Raw genomic sequence first — 15361 nt, 5'->3', positions numbered from 1 at the left:
GGAATGGGACAAATATGGGAAGTCAGTACCACGTGAAATGATTTGTCATCAAAAGTTTTCCTGCAGAATGGCTAGAGATTCTCTAATGGTATGGCTGGTTGCCTTGTCCTGTTGATACCATTGTATATTCACGTGAAGGCCCTTTGCATGACAGAAATCCTGAAGAAATGATCTGATCACCATGTCTATGTAGCATTCTTGGGTAACAGTAAGAGCATTGCCTTCTTTTTCACTAATGGAAACACATGCAACTGGAGCTATACCCTGTTGACAAATGCACATGCACTTTTGAGATATGTGAATTTCAGTACTGTATATTTTGGTGTATATTGTATTTAAAGTTGTTAAAGTCATGTTAATTAAAGCTTCTGTTGCACACATAAAGAAATTTTCACAATTAATTTAATGTTTTAAACAATGGATACTTGTATTCTTACTTTGTGCTTTGAACACTTTTATTGTGTATGTACTCTATGTGTATACAGATGTACTCTAATAACCAAAACACATGAATAGTAATATACTATAACTGTTTCCATGATAATTATTGATTCCAAGTATGCTAAATATTTTTGCTTCTCATACCAAACCCGTACATGTATGTCTTTGGAAAAGTTTTTAGAAAAATTATGCATGAGCTAACTGGTTTTACTTAGCACAGTATTGTGTCATATTGGCATTTGTCATCTCTAAAGGAAAACCTATACCCCTTTCCAAGAAATGTATGTTTTGGATACTTTTACACGAAAATCGTAACTCTGGATCTACCATAACCTCCCTCCAATGACGAACTTAACATGCTAGCTTATTGAATTTGTCAGCATACTGGATTCCAGGTTAATGGAATTTCACTTTTCAACAGATTTCTAATTAAGCTGGGCTTATTTTTCTAACTATTAAACTGCTGCTAATAAATATTAAATAATTAAAACATATTATGAACAAATGAATAAGATTATTTTTGTAATTATTTATCTATATTTTATTCATTTCTATTTAAAAGATTTTTTTAATTGCAGGTGAAAATCAAATTGAAGTCAAACTGTTATTGCCATGGAAATTCAATGTAAATATTGAATATTCAGTAGTGTCACATTGGTTACCTGTTAAGGGAAGGTAAATAAAATAAATATATATTTTATTTATAAATATATTATATATTACAAAGTAGTTATATTTTATGTCTACAATTTAGTAACATTCAAAAATTAGAAAAGTGTCAATTGCTCTAACAAATCTTTGTTTATAAAAATGTTAAATAATAAAGTGAAAAGTTACTGAAATATATATATATATATACACACACAGTCAGTGGAATCCAATTATAATTATGGATAATGTTAACAATCTGCTATTGTTGTTATAATCAGTCAGTCCCAAAACACTATACAAAATAATCTGCCTATTATAATTAAACTTTGGCTATTGTTATCAAGAGTGATGATTACTCTTGGAGACAAATGATAAGAATTCTTAGCAAATTAATACTAAATGGATCTTTTCTTCAAAACTTACTTTCAACCAAAGCGTACAATTTTATCTTTTACATACTGTAAGAGCAGGACAAGAATTCTTAGAAAATACATGTGTGCACTGTACTGTAGATCTTCATTTGAAATATACCTTTGGGGATGAACATTCTTGTTGCAATTTCTGTAGTTTAATTTTGTGATCTGTTGAGTTAAAAACAATTGTTTATAGAAAATACAGCATATATAAATGTGTAATGTTTTCTTAAGTTTACAGTTTGTGATAAATATAAATTGTATACATTCATACTGTAGTTGTTTGTAATAAATTGAGATCAATATTGAAAATTTTTTATCCTCTGTTTAATATTATCAGCCAGTTATCATCATCAAAATTTGCAAGTTCCAAAGTTATCATAATAAGCAGATTCCACTGTAAATTTAATATATAGTAATTATATATATATATATATATATATTTTCTGAATCTAATTTATTTTCCCAAGAATCGAAAATTAAGAATTGTTAAGACTCAGATTTTATATTGAAATTATGCAAAATTGTAAAATTAGCAACAAATATGACAATATTACTTAAGAACACTAGATGTCATTACTAAATATAATTGATTGGTAAAAGACACACTATCTTTGATCTGAAATTCTAAAAATCAAAAAGCTCTTAAAATTGAATTTTTTATGGAAGCTATACACACATTAAAGCTTGTGTTTAGCACCAAACATATCCTAATGTGAAACATACTCAATCTATACTATATAGGTGTGTTGCATAAATCATTTCTCAGTCCTCTAATACTAAAAAAAAAATGTCATTGAGTAGCAGAAGCTGTTTCTCACTAATTTTTATTATTTTGTGACTTTGAGGACTGTAAATGGATAGTAGGAAATGGTGAGAAACAGGAAAGGAAACATTTATCATTATCTGTAGTAAAGAAAATAGAGTTATTGCAGAAGCTTGTTGCAGCTATATCTATGTGCCATCTTACTGTTATGAAATCTGAAAAATTTTGAATTTCAAAATATATCTGTTCTTAAGACTGTAACGTCTTATCTAAGTTATTTCACTCAAATCAAAAGCCAGAATAATATCCTAACTATGCATTACAAAACAAGGATTAAAAAGTCAGGCCTGGGCTTTGTTTGGGCAATAAATATGACCAGAAACATTATTAAGTCAAAACTTGAAATAAGGATTACTACACATAATATGAACAAAGCATAGTTAAAGCCTGAATATGTACAATCAAGAAATAACATTAGAGATGAATTGCAAAAGTATAATGAAGATAATTTATCAAAATCCAAAAAACTTTCCCGACAATTGGGGACTTAACAATTAAACTATAACTATCTTAGAACTACCTCCACAAATATCGACAAGCAAAATATGAAAAGATATAAAAAAATTTACATTGAAATCTTAAAGATTTGCCTAACCATCACCAAGAAACTTCTACATTGTTACTGGAACTTGAAAGCCTTTTGTCAATCTCACTCGATCCTTAGCATCACCTCGTTTGGTCTTTAGCAATCACCTCATTCGATTCTTCATTTTACCTCTTTCTTATAATGTGGTTGGGGTGCAATATTTACATTGTGAATATGTTTGTTTTGTCTGCTTTCCAAATTTACAAACTTCATAGCTAGTTGTTCTAAGTTTACCATTTGCAGAACTTTTTGGAAGAGACCTATACAGTATTAGATAAAATTAAGAAATACTTTGCAGAAAATCCCAAGGGTAGGTTGGGAATTTTTATGGAAGCTATACACACATTAAAGCTTGTGTTTAGCACCAAACATATCCTAATGTGAAACATACTCAATCTATACTATATAGGTGTGTTGCATAAATCATTTCTCAGTCCTCTAATACTAAAAAAAAATGTCATTGAGTAGCAGAAGCTGTTTCTCACTAATTTTTCAAAAATAATTTATAATATAAAATATTATAAATTATTTATTACTAAAGAGGTGTTAGAAAAGGCAATTTCTATTCATAGTGATAAGATAATTGAGGCAATAATGAAAGTCAAAGAGGAAGTTTGTGATATTAGTAAGACCATGCAATCTGCCTCCCCCAGAGTGGAAAAGTGCTGGAAACTTTAAGAAAGGCATAAAGCCATTAGAGCCAGCAATTGTATCTCCTAAACTGACTCGCGGTTTTGGTGTATAGTAAAAAGAAGGAAAATACGTCTGATCAGACAAAGGCACTCCTTACATCTAGTGTAAAGCCTGCAAATCTTAGTATGGGGATACAGCATATCAGGAATATAAACAAGGGTGGAGTGGCAGAGTGGCAGTTGATGTGATGGAAAATCTTAAGGAGCTGCTTGTAATGTTGCAGGTTTAACTGCTGAGTGTGCAAAGAAGCGACTTCCACTTCTAAAAATAAGTTCTGTGCCTAAGACTATTGACAAGGATAATCTATTAGAATCTGTTATTGAGCAAACTTTTCACTTAAGCAAACATTATACTTCAGCGGAATTTGTCAATAGCATGAGAATCAGATTTCCAGTTAGCCAGAAAAGTGAAAATCATACATCGTGGGTGATTGAAGTCACACTCCACATTCGGGATCTCATTCTCAAAGGAGAAAAATTAAGTATCCAATGGACCAGATACCCAGTGACTGATTTTGTTCCTGTCCATCAATGTTTTAAATGTTTGGCCTACGGACATTTTGCAAAGGATTGTCAGGCAGAATCCATGTTTGTAACCATTGCAGTGGTAACCATCTTTATAAAGACTGTGATAATAAGAACAATACCATGAGATGTGCTAACTGTGTAAAGGAGAACCTAAAAAAAGACCACAGCACTATGGATAGGTCATGTCCTGTATATCAGCGAGTGAAGGCACGAATAATTAACAGAGTTGACTTTGTACTGTAATCGCACTACAATTTAAGTGCGAACATGTGAGCAGAACCAAGCAATGAACCTGACCAACCTTAGGTACTGTGTTAATATCCTTTTCCAGGGAAAACTTTTATTTTGTTCTGTTTTTCCAGCTAACAATGATGTTGGATCTGTTTCTATGGATAACTCAGGTTATCAGGCTTTTGCAAATGGCTACAATGGTTTGTTTGTTTGTTTTATTTATTTTGTATTCTTGAAGCTATTTCATGTTAGCCACATTTTATTTTGTGTTGCAGCAAGAAACCACCAAATCTTCTGCCTGTAATTATGTTATGTGTAATTATGTCATTACTATTGCTAGGAACACTTGGAGCTTTGGCCCTAATGCTACTAAGCTTATTTACAGGGGAGCAATTCAGCCAGCACTCCTCTATGCTGTACAGATCTGGGGCTTCGTGGCCGCCAAAGTCCATAACTGCAAAAAACTGTTATTTGTTTAAAGGATTGCAGCTTTCTGCATTTGTAAGGCTTATAGGACTGCACCCACTAGTGCCCTTTTGGTAATGTTAGGATTGATCCCTATCAACTTAGAAATTAAATGCATTATTTGGCAGGAAAATCTCATCACCTTACCCTGGCGAGATTATAGCGACTCAGATAAGTAGGTAAGATTCCCCCCCAGTTTGACCTTGATCGATGATATCAAAAAATTTAGCATCGACAAAAATACCCTTATGATTTATGATTACCACCTTTCCCATCAGCTTGCCCCTGACATTTACTTCGAAGATCTAGGTGATCATCCCATGTTTAGGATTTACGCTGATAGTTCCAAGATGGGTGACGATGTGGGTGCCACTTTTGTAGTTTACTCCGACATAGGCCGCGAGTTTCACAACGCATGCTTCCATCTAGGTTCACACTGCTCAATAGCACAGGCAGAAACTTTAGCTATTTATATGAGCTTAATTCACATTAGGCATAGGAAGGACAAAAGAGACTACTTACACTATCACATTTATTCTGACAGTAGGGTAGCTTTACACAGGATTGCGAAGTCTGATAGCCGCTTAAAACTCATCTATCTCATGATAGATGAGCTTGGCAATGAGACCACTGCCCGTCTTGCCAAAAAAGCTGCAAAGTCTTCAGTCACTAGTACTTTCAGTTACATTCCTACCTTGTACATCAACAATCACGTCAAGAAGCAAATCCTCATTCTCTGGCAAGACAACTGGGACTGTGACACCACTGGTAGGCTCACCTACACTTTCATCCCTAAGGTTGACACTACTGCAATTCTTCGCCACCTTTACCCTAGTTATATCCTCACTCAGCTACTTACAGGACACGGCAACTTTAAGCAATACTTACATAGATTTAACCTTGGAGACAATCCACAATGCAATTGTAATATTCAGGAGGTCCAACACCTCTTCACTTTGTTTTTTGCTGGAATAGGTACAATCACATTAGGGATAGTTTAATGAGAGCTGCTATTCTTGAAGGATACAACTGGCTTTGCAATCTGCACCAACTCATTCACACATGTACACTGTTCCATCATCTACTCACATTTATATATTTTAGTGGGGCTCTTGAGAGCACTCACTTCAGAGGTACGGATGACAATTAGCTTTTTCTTGGTTTGTTCAACTGTCAGCATTTAGCTGCCATTAAACTTTGTATTTTAATTCTTTTTTCTGTCTTCTTTTTGTTTTGTTTTATTTTATTATGTTACCTTCTAAGCCATGGAGGGCTTTGTCTGTTTTCTCCCGAAAGGGGCTGTTCATACGTGTTTTGTGTGTTGAGCACCAAGGCAAGTTAGCCGTTATGGGGCTCCTAATACCTCAAGTTGTAGAGGCAGTTATTCTGTACACAACTATATGCTCGTAATTTGTATTCATTGATGTTATACAGTTGGCTCTCGGGTGGCACACTATAGTCTCATATTTCACACTTTCCTGTCATTCTTTTCTTTTCTTCATTCTTCTAACTTCTATAATATTTATATACTTCTCTCCATATTTTTTTTTCCAAGGCTGTACCTATTGGTGGAGGCCTTCTAATCCTTTGGTAAATGTAAATGTAAAATGTCTTCTTTTTCAGTCTAAATTCAGTTAGTTAGTTGTAAGTTAGATTAGGGACTCTTAGCTTTGGTTTTCAATTAGAATATGATAGGTTTGGTTAAATTAGATTATGGTTTGTTAGCTTTAGTTCTCTGGTTAGGTACGTCCTAGGTTATGGTAGGTTAGTTTAGATTAGTGAGTAAGTTAATGTTTAAAAATAAAAAATAATAAAAATAAAGAAATTGGGGTCTTGCCCGTTTGTCTCTGTCAGTCCATTCGTCTCATCTAGTTTGTCATTGTGTTCATGTCTTTTTCACACTGTCTGTCTAGCCTGTTAAACAGTGTTAAAGTTCACAGCCGCGTTCAGTTTTATTAGTATTAAGTAGATATAATTCTTTCTACTAACAGCCACTTGGCACTAACTTCTACACACAGCTATTTGTGGTGGCACTCAATTATTGGTGTTTGCTACACTCAGGTTTTCTTTGAGACCCTTTGGGGGACTACAGCTTTGCAGCTTAAAAACTGCATGCTAACATCAAACATAGAGGGTACTGTAGCCATATGTACACCGTTCAGAGGGATTTTACCTTTTTCTACTGTCTATCTCTTCTCCCTCCTTCTTCTCCTTCCCTCCCCTTTCCCTTACCCTCTTTTCTGCTGGCTAAACACTTCGTGTATGGCCGATGTCTTTCTTGTATGTATGTATGTAATTATGTTTCATTGTTGTTTTTTGTATTTTAGTATATAAGTTCAACTGTAATGTACAGTCTTTTTATAAAGTTTTCATTTTCGGGATTATCAATGTAATAGTGAGATGTATCTACAGTTGTAATAAGTAACAATTTGGATATTTGATAGTGCCAATGCAGAATCGAACAGATTGTTTTAGAGATTAATAAAAATGAAATGAAATGAAGTGTGGTTGGAGTGATATTACATGCATATGCCAACTCAACCCTATTTACATACTTAATTGTTAACAATTTATTTATTCTAGTAATTTTCCTTTTTAATTTGTGTCACTGCCCTTACAATTAATTTTATAATTTTTTGTTGTGCATTCAATGACAATTTCAGGCAGGAGATTATTCTTTTAACTTCTTGTAGAAGAGACTTCTACACGAAGTTAAAAGAATGATGTTGTTTCTGGGTTCGATGTTGTCTTAGGTTGCTGCCAGTAGTTGTCATTGTAAGGTGTTAGGTTTTTGAATTTTGCCCACGTGAGGTGTGGTATTCTATCCTTAACAAAATAAAATGTCTCAAAATAAATAGAATAACAAACTAAAGTATAATTCCCAAACAAAATAGAACAGGTCAGAATTGACTCACAAGACAAAATATATCTGGTTCCATATTCAATGTACAGTAGAGAGTCGTTAATCCGAATCAATTGGGGACTGGGGTTGTTCGGATTAGTGATTTGTTCGGATAACTGATTATGTGCGAAAAAATATATTAATCCGTTTGATGTTTAAATTTTTTTCCGTTGCATGTTGCTTCATGTTGAATTTTTCTCCATTGCTAGTCACTTCGTGTTGAATTTTCATCGATTTTAAGCCTAACAAAAATTTTTATAATAATAATCGAGGCTATTGTATCATTAAAAATTATTTCTTTATTTTGAACAAACAAAATAAATATATTGAAGAATATAAAAACATGAAAATTATACTTTAGAAGTAAATCTAGTATCAAAAACGTTCGATTCAGCACGTCACAGTCCGACTGAAAATCGTTTGGATAACCAGTGATTTGGATTACCGGGGTTCGGATTAATGACTCTCTACTGTATTGTTATATCACATTGATGTGAATTAAACTGAAAAGCAATTTAGAAAAACTGGATGCCAAAATTGTTGATATATTTAGTTCCATAAAAATGACTAACAGGATTATGACAAACAACTAATACTTTTCTATTATTGAAACAAGTTTAAAAAAAAGAAAAAACATTTTTTAGAAAATAATATTTAAATATTTAATGTTTTTTAGTCATATAATGACAGAATCATTAAGAAAAATGAACGTACTTGCTTGCGCTTCCTAATGTTATCTTCTTTTAATGTCAAAATAAAATTTTGAAGTGAATAAATATATTTGCATTATCATTATTTTATTATGATGAATAAATTGTAATAATTGGAAAGAATTGTAAAAACTTGTAGGGTATTGAAATTAATGATTTCTGTTAAAAAAAATTAAGCAAAAACTGGAAAAGTATATGAAAATGATTTTTGTAATTTTTTTTTTTTATCATTATAAATATTTTGTAGTGATTCACTTATAAACTAAATAATTAGAACTGCTTTTAATTTATAAATTTGATTTTATGTTTGCTGCAACTAATATTAATTGTGTATTTTATAAAAATGAATTTTTTTTAAATTTTCATTAACAAGCAAATAGCATTAATTTATTGAGGTATTCAGAAATCAGGCCATGATGAGTATGAAGGTTATACTGATTCTATTGTACTAAAAGATTTATGTTTATATTATAATATATTTATTATTTCTTATATTAAGCTACTTTATGTCTTTATAGTATACTAATAATAACAATTTTTTTAATCATTTTTTTAAACCAGTTATACTAATCATCAAATGCTACACAGATTTTTAATATATTGAATAAATTAATTCTATTACATTACATTACATTTTGACTTCTATTATCTCCAATTATGAAAAATGAAAAGGGTTATAGATCAAATATTGTAAAGGATATTTGATCTAAAAACTTAAGCTACTGTTAAGATTTAAAAAGGACTTACAAGTGATATATAATATTTTTATTTTAATGAGAAATAAAATGGAATATGTTAGCTGTTATACTTTCTCTGTATTTGGTGAAATAGTATTTATATCTATATTTAGCATTATAACACAGAATAGCTATCAAAATTTTTTGGGAGTTTTGAATGTACTACTTGGCAGGCATTTCAATATGCTCTCAACATATTTTTCTAAAAAACTTAAAAGTTACAACTATACAGTAAAATACAGTAATACATCTGTGCATGGCAAACAATGTGATAAAGATTGACTAAAGAATGAAAATTATATTAGTGTGCAAGATTGCAAGATCTACATTTCTGGATAAAAATAAAAGTAATTACTCTGAATAATTATAAAAGTACCTGTTGTCTTAGCCACAATAGTCTGATGTCCTGTATAGTATTGTGATGTTAACGAGCGGTATGAAGACAAAGAAACGAAATTGAGAAAAACAAAACACAATGAGTTTTATTTTCTTCGCTCGTAAATAAACAGGATACAGGGGATACCAACAAACACCTTTTCCCACCGACAATACATGAGAGCAAATACCAAATCTGGTACAAAAATTTTTCCCGACAATATCTCTTAAAATATAAACCTTAATTCTAGTGTACAATAAAAATTCCCGACAATATTACTTAAATTATAAAATTAAAACTATTATACAAAACAAAGAAATAAAAGGAAGAGAATATCAAGAATGGACAGGAAAGAAGGTACCCACGACTAGATTGACGAACCTACAGGCCGAAGTATCACGGTGAAACGGGGATCGGCGAACACTTTCTCTTTTTCTCACTCTCTAAAACAGTTCAAATCGTCCTTGTCCCTATCTTTCTGGTACTAGGCGTACTGGAGAGACTCCACTATCACTCCTTCCAACTCGAGTTCTCGCTCCAGAATGACACACATGTTCCTCTTTCTTCCCTCAGGGCTGCACTCCCTCTTTTGTTTTCAGGGGTGAGTCATCGAAATAACAAAGAAAGCATAAGAGCAATAGGTACATTCCAGGAAGAATGGACAAATAGGTTGGAATAAAGGAAATAAAGAAAATATAAAATATAAAAACAATATAATTACATATAAAAATATACATCTGAAGCATGGCGTGTAGCCACAGTATAAAACAGTATAAAAGTAGTAATGAATCTGCATTCTGAAAACTGTTTGGTCAACATGAAAGATTTTGAAATCAAATAAGATAAATGGAATATTTGAGATAATTTTGATTATATATGATCATAGCACAAAACAAATTTGATCCAGTAAATAAATAAATGAATTATGAAACTCTAGGACTAATTTATCAACAAATGAAAAAGGTTTTTTCATTTAAATATTATGGAAGTTGACTGTGTTTCATTTTATTATTTTTTAAGTAATCAGTTAGAATCCTTGTTATATGTTGTTTGCAATCAGTTTTTATTGGGAAATATATATAATAAAACCTGTCTATGATGACCACCTACAGTTCCTTCAAAAAGTGGTCTTTTAGACAGGTGGTCATCCAATACAGGTGGTGCTGTAATACCGTATTTCCGTATGTATTTTGTGCACTTTTTAGCCATTTCTACTAAGCAAAACTCGAGGTGAGCAAAAATATGTGAATTTTTTTAACAATAGAGCTATATTGGTATTGTATTTTATTCTTATAGGATAACTCAATTTACAGGAGTCATCATGATTTTATAAAACAGATTTAATACCAATATTTTAAAGATTAATACAATACTCGCATTTTCTCGATTATAATGCAAACTTTCTTTTTCCCAACTTAATTAATTTAACTTGGTTCTTTTCGTTTGTTCCTCAGTTATGCGTATTACTTCATCGATATACAAGCGCATCGTATTTCTCCCATCACTTTGGTTTTGGTTTTCGTTAGTTTAATTTTATTTTAACTTAAAAAATACTGTACTTTTTTAATATTTAATATTTTCTTAAGTACAATAAGAAAAATTATTAATTAATAATAAAACAATTTTATTATTTTTTCTCATAATACGATTTCATTACATTTTGCGATTGTCCAATGACAATGGCAGAATCGAAAAAGGAAGGTTACCTGTAAAACTGATTTTTGCGTTAATGCGTTTATTGTTTTTTGATTATTTTGCATGCAAAAATTACTTGGATATTATTTTTTTTTAAATATTGCAGAAATAAGGTAGGTTGATACAGAAACTATTTATTGCACATTTACTTTATATGAGCGTCAAAAAATAAATAAATTAATTAAATAAATTTTATCAAACAATGACATTAGTCGATTAATTGTATTGTGTACAATATTTTATACCCTAAGGAAAATAAATTTCATTTTTCCACAGTTAAACTTCACAGCTAAATTGCCGTTGTGATAAACCATTTTCACTTTCTCTGATAACTTTAACACAATTTTCTAAAGACAGCACTTTGCATTTCTTTCATTTTTGGACAATTTCGAACAAACCGAAATGAATTTCCTTTGTTGCTAGACTAATTCATTAATACCTGTACCTAATTTCAAGGGGGGAGAAGTGTCCAAGGTGGTTCAAACAAGAGTTTAGACTAATTCATTATATTAGGAGGGGGTAAATGTTGTTGAGATGGATTCGAACAATAGTTTAGACCAGATATATTTGCAGAAGTGGTCACTTATTACAGTTGTCGTATGTTGTTTTGGACCAAAAATTGATGCCCGCGGTCACGTTACACAGGTGGTCGTTTAATACGAGTAATGTATGTGAAGACTATATATAAACTATTCCGTGCCAGAAATTTTTGCCTGTTTTGACAGGTGCCTGTCGAATGCAGGTGGTCACCCAAGCAGTTTTCACCGTATTTTGTGGCAGGACATTATGGTAGAATATCTTGTATTAACATTTGAATTTAATATTTATGAAGCATTAGTTTATATCCTTAGGCTTTTTGAGCTCTAATAGCTTATCTTTGACTTGGCTGTCTGGATTACTAACAAGACTCTGGGCCAGGGATGGAGAACCTGCTGCCTTTTGGGCCAACAAGTGTGGCCTTCTGCGGCCTGTGATGTAAATGTCGATATATATTTTTTTAAGACCTTTATTTTTTTTCTATAGTTATTATACATAAATTTACAATACACACATGCATATATAGACGAGAGGAAAAATAACTGTGTTCCTGTCTTTCTTTTATTACATAACTTTCAAATTACCTAGCGGCCTAAGCCTAGGGATAAAATGACAAAAAAGAAATTTCAATGCGGCCTCTATAAAGGACAATGAATTGTAATGTGGCCTTCATGAACAAAAAGGTTTCCCATCCCTGCTCTAGGCCAAGGGTGGTAAACCTTTTTGTTTTTGCGTACCATATAGTAAGCATACTTAGCTTTAAAGATGTTTATGCATGCCAAAGTTTTAGAGTTTGGCATGCATAAACATCTATAAAGCTAACAATATTTAAATAAATTGAACAAATATGTTTTAATTAAAATAAATGTAAAAAGCTGATTGAAAAAGGGATGATCAGGTGATAAACCAAAAGAATGATTGAAAAAGCCATGATAAATCAAAATTGTATGATATGTTATGTGCCAGATAATTTTTCCTTACATGCACTGCCACTTTGAGCATGTGTACCACATATTTGCCATCCCTGCTCTAGGCTACATATAACATATATATATATATATATATATATATATATATATATTTAAAATTTTACTATTTTTTGATAGTATTTAAAATAATTTCAAAAATGTTTGTTTAATTTTAGTGAATCTAGTCAAAATTTTACTTCTCCAACTTGTACATATGAAGTAGTTTTTGAAGGTAGTTATGAGCTTCTCCATGATGTAACATGCCCAATGAAGAAAGCAATTCAAAGTTCTTATAGAAATGCTGTAGTGAAACAATTCAGGACAACTTTAAAAAAGTAAGTGTTCCATTTTAGTAAAGATATAAGTAATTTATTATTAAAATTATTAATGTTTTTATTAAATTAAAACAAATTACAAATGATCAAACATATTTACTAATTTGAGAATTTTAAATAACTGTAGTTTGTCCAGAACTGATCAACTTTTAGCCCACATTCATTCATTTGCTCATAATTCTGTTTATTATACTGTGCCAGAGAGCATTAAAAATGGAATTCCAGTTTTTGATTTATTGCCAAATTCTGATACAAATATTTCACTGAAGTAAGTTTATATTTATTATTACACATTTGATAATTATAGAGATTATTTTGATTTAGTAAATTTTTTTTTTAATTCAATGTTTTATTGCATTAATAAATTTAATTATAAAAATTTTTATTGTTTAGAAATTCTTCCCATGCACAGTTTGCTAATTTTTGGAAACCTATTTGTTTACTTGATATAAATATTTGGTAAGGAAATTGTAAATTATGTTTTAATTAAATTTATTTAATTTTTAAGAAATTTACATATATAAAATGTGTATATTGATATTATAAATACAGTATACCTATCCCTCGATTTACACAGAAGATAGGTTCCTGAGAAAAACGTGTAAATCGAAAAGTATGCAAAAAACGCATAATTTCGTTGTTTATTAATTATGAATTTTTTTTCAATTTTTTAAATGTACATAAATCAAACAAAAATATTGAAAGGCAAAAAAAATATATTCTTTTATTAATTAAATACAAAGTACAAAGGAACAAAAAATAAAATCTGAAAGATTCATAAAAATGTAATGTAATTGTGTAATGTAATGTAATGTAATGTAAAAAATGTAATTAAAAATAATGTAATCGTTTGTTACTTATAAATATGAAAAATTAAAATTTTCTGGTTTAAAACTATGTGCAATGAATGCAACTTCATGCATATGGGGAGTACCCTACATCGGTTTATCGGTTACTATTTGACAGATTGAAATAAAACTGTCACCTAGTATTTTAAATATCAACTATAACATGTAATTAAGGTGGATTGGAATATAGATGTAGATTAGAGTTGAAAATTGTTCCTTTTGATCATAGCCAGTTTATTTTCTACATTTATTTTTTAAACCATGTAAAAGCGAAAACGTGTAAAAGAAGTATCGTGTAAAACGAGGGATAGGTGTATACACATATATACATACAATATTCTATATTAAATGATTTTATAATTATATTAATTTATTTTAAAGTAAGGAATGTTAATTCTCAAAATATAGAGCTAAATTAATTTATGTTTTATGATATGAATATATTAAAATAGAAAAGTGCTATGCCAAATGATTGCTGGATTAAATTGGGCTACTTTACCACTATTATTTTTAATGGTGGTAAAGTAGCTCAATTTAATCAGGCAATTATTTGACATATTACTAAAATATCAGGCTTCAGGATGTTTATACAGAAAAGTGCTTTGAAGGACAAAATGGTTTTTTTTTAAAATTTTATATATAATATAAACTTAGAAAATATACAAAAATTCTCAAATAGACAATACTTAAAAAAATGCCATCTCACTTTGTCCCTTTTACACACCATCATAAAATAACCTATTAATATTTTATCAAATCTATGTATAAAATATTTATAAGTAAAATTTTTAGATTTGTCTCTAAAAATAGAAAATTGTATCTCATTCAAAATCTTTTTGCCTAAATGAATATCTTTGCAGAGAAATAATATTTTTTCTTAAAAAACTGATTTTCATTTTTAAATGTTTATTTTGAAAATAATTATTCAATAGTTATGAGTTTTATTCTATGATATAAATTGTCCATCTGTGATATTAGCAATATTAATTAAAGAAAGCAAATTTTTTTAATTGTAGTTCTTAATTATATGGAAAGAAATAATGATTTGTTACTCTTTGCTTGTTAAAATACAGAAGAAAAGTAATGAAATAAATTATACTTTAAATATATAGGAAATCCTTGTTAATCTGAACATGAATAATTTAAAATCCTGTTAGTTCATAACTATATTATTTGTCCCAACCAGGGATATAGAGATTTATATGTTAGGGAATTCAGTTAATTCAAAATACAGCTACTTTGAAATTTGAAGTGACAATTTCATCTGAACTGTTATATGTTTGTGTTAACTTGTTCATTTAGATCAAAATGCCTCCATTCCATACTATAAAAGAGCAATTGACCATTAACAACTCTAATCTGGTCAACATGGCTTTGCTTTTACAGTAACACATTTTCAGATGTTATTACCCATCAGTTA

The 15361-nt window shown here is 30.3% G+C and overlaps 1 protein-coding gene across 1 annotated transcript in view; it reads left to right on the top strand.

Annotated features, from left to right (window-relative positions):
* The window catches only part of LOC136978204 (KICSTOR complex protein SZT2-like), a 215191-nt gene that overhangs the window by 54304 nt on the left and 145526 nt on the right, over positions 1-15361 (top strand). Inside the window, 4 exon segments of the mRNA XM_067273857.1 lie at positions 1020-1116; positions 12935-13093; positions 13221-13361; positions 13487-13552. Of these exon segments, the coding sequence (XP_067129958.1) occupies positions 1020-1116; positions 12935-13093; positions 13221-13361; positions 13487-13552 (463 nt within the window).

This window comes from Centruroides vittatus, unplaced genomic scaffold (genome assembly GCF_030686945.1).
Source record: "Centruroides vittatus isolate TY-2023 unplaced genomic scaffold, ASM3068694v2 contig_5, whole genome shotgun sequence".
In the NCBI taxonomy this organism is placed as follows: Eukaryota; Metazoa; Arthropoda; class Arachnida; order Scorpiones; family Buthidae; genus Centruroides; species Centruroides vittatus.
The sequence above is the reverse complement of the archived record's forward strand: the minus strand, read 5'-3'. Positions and strand labels throughout refer to the sequence as shown.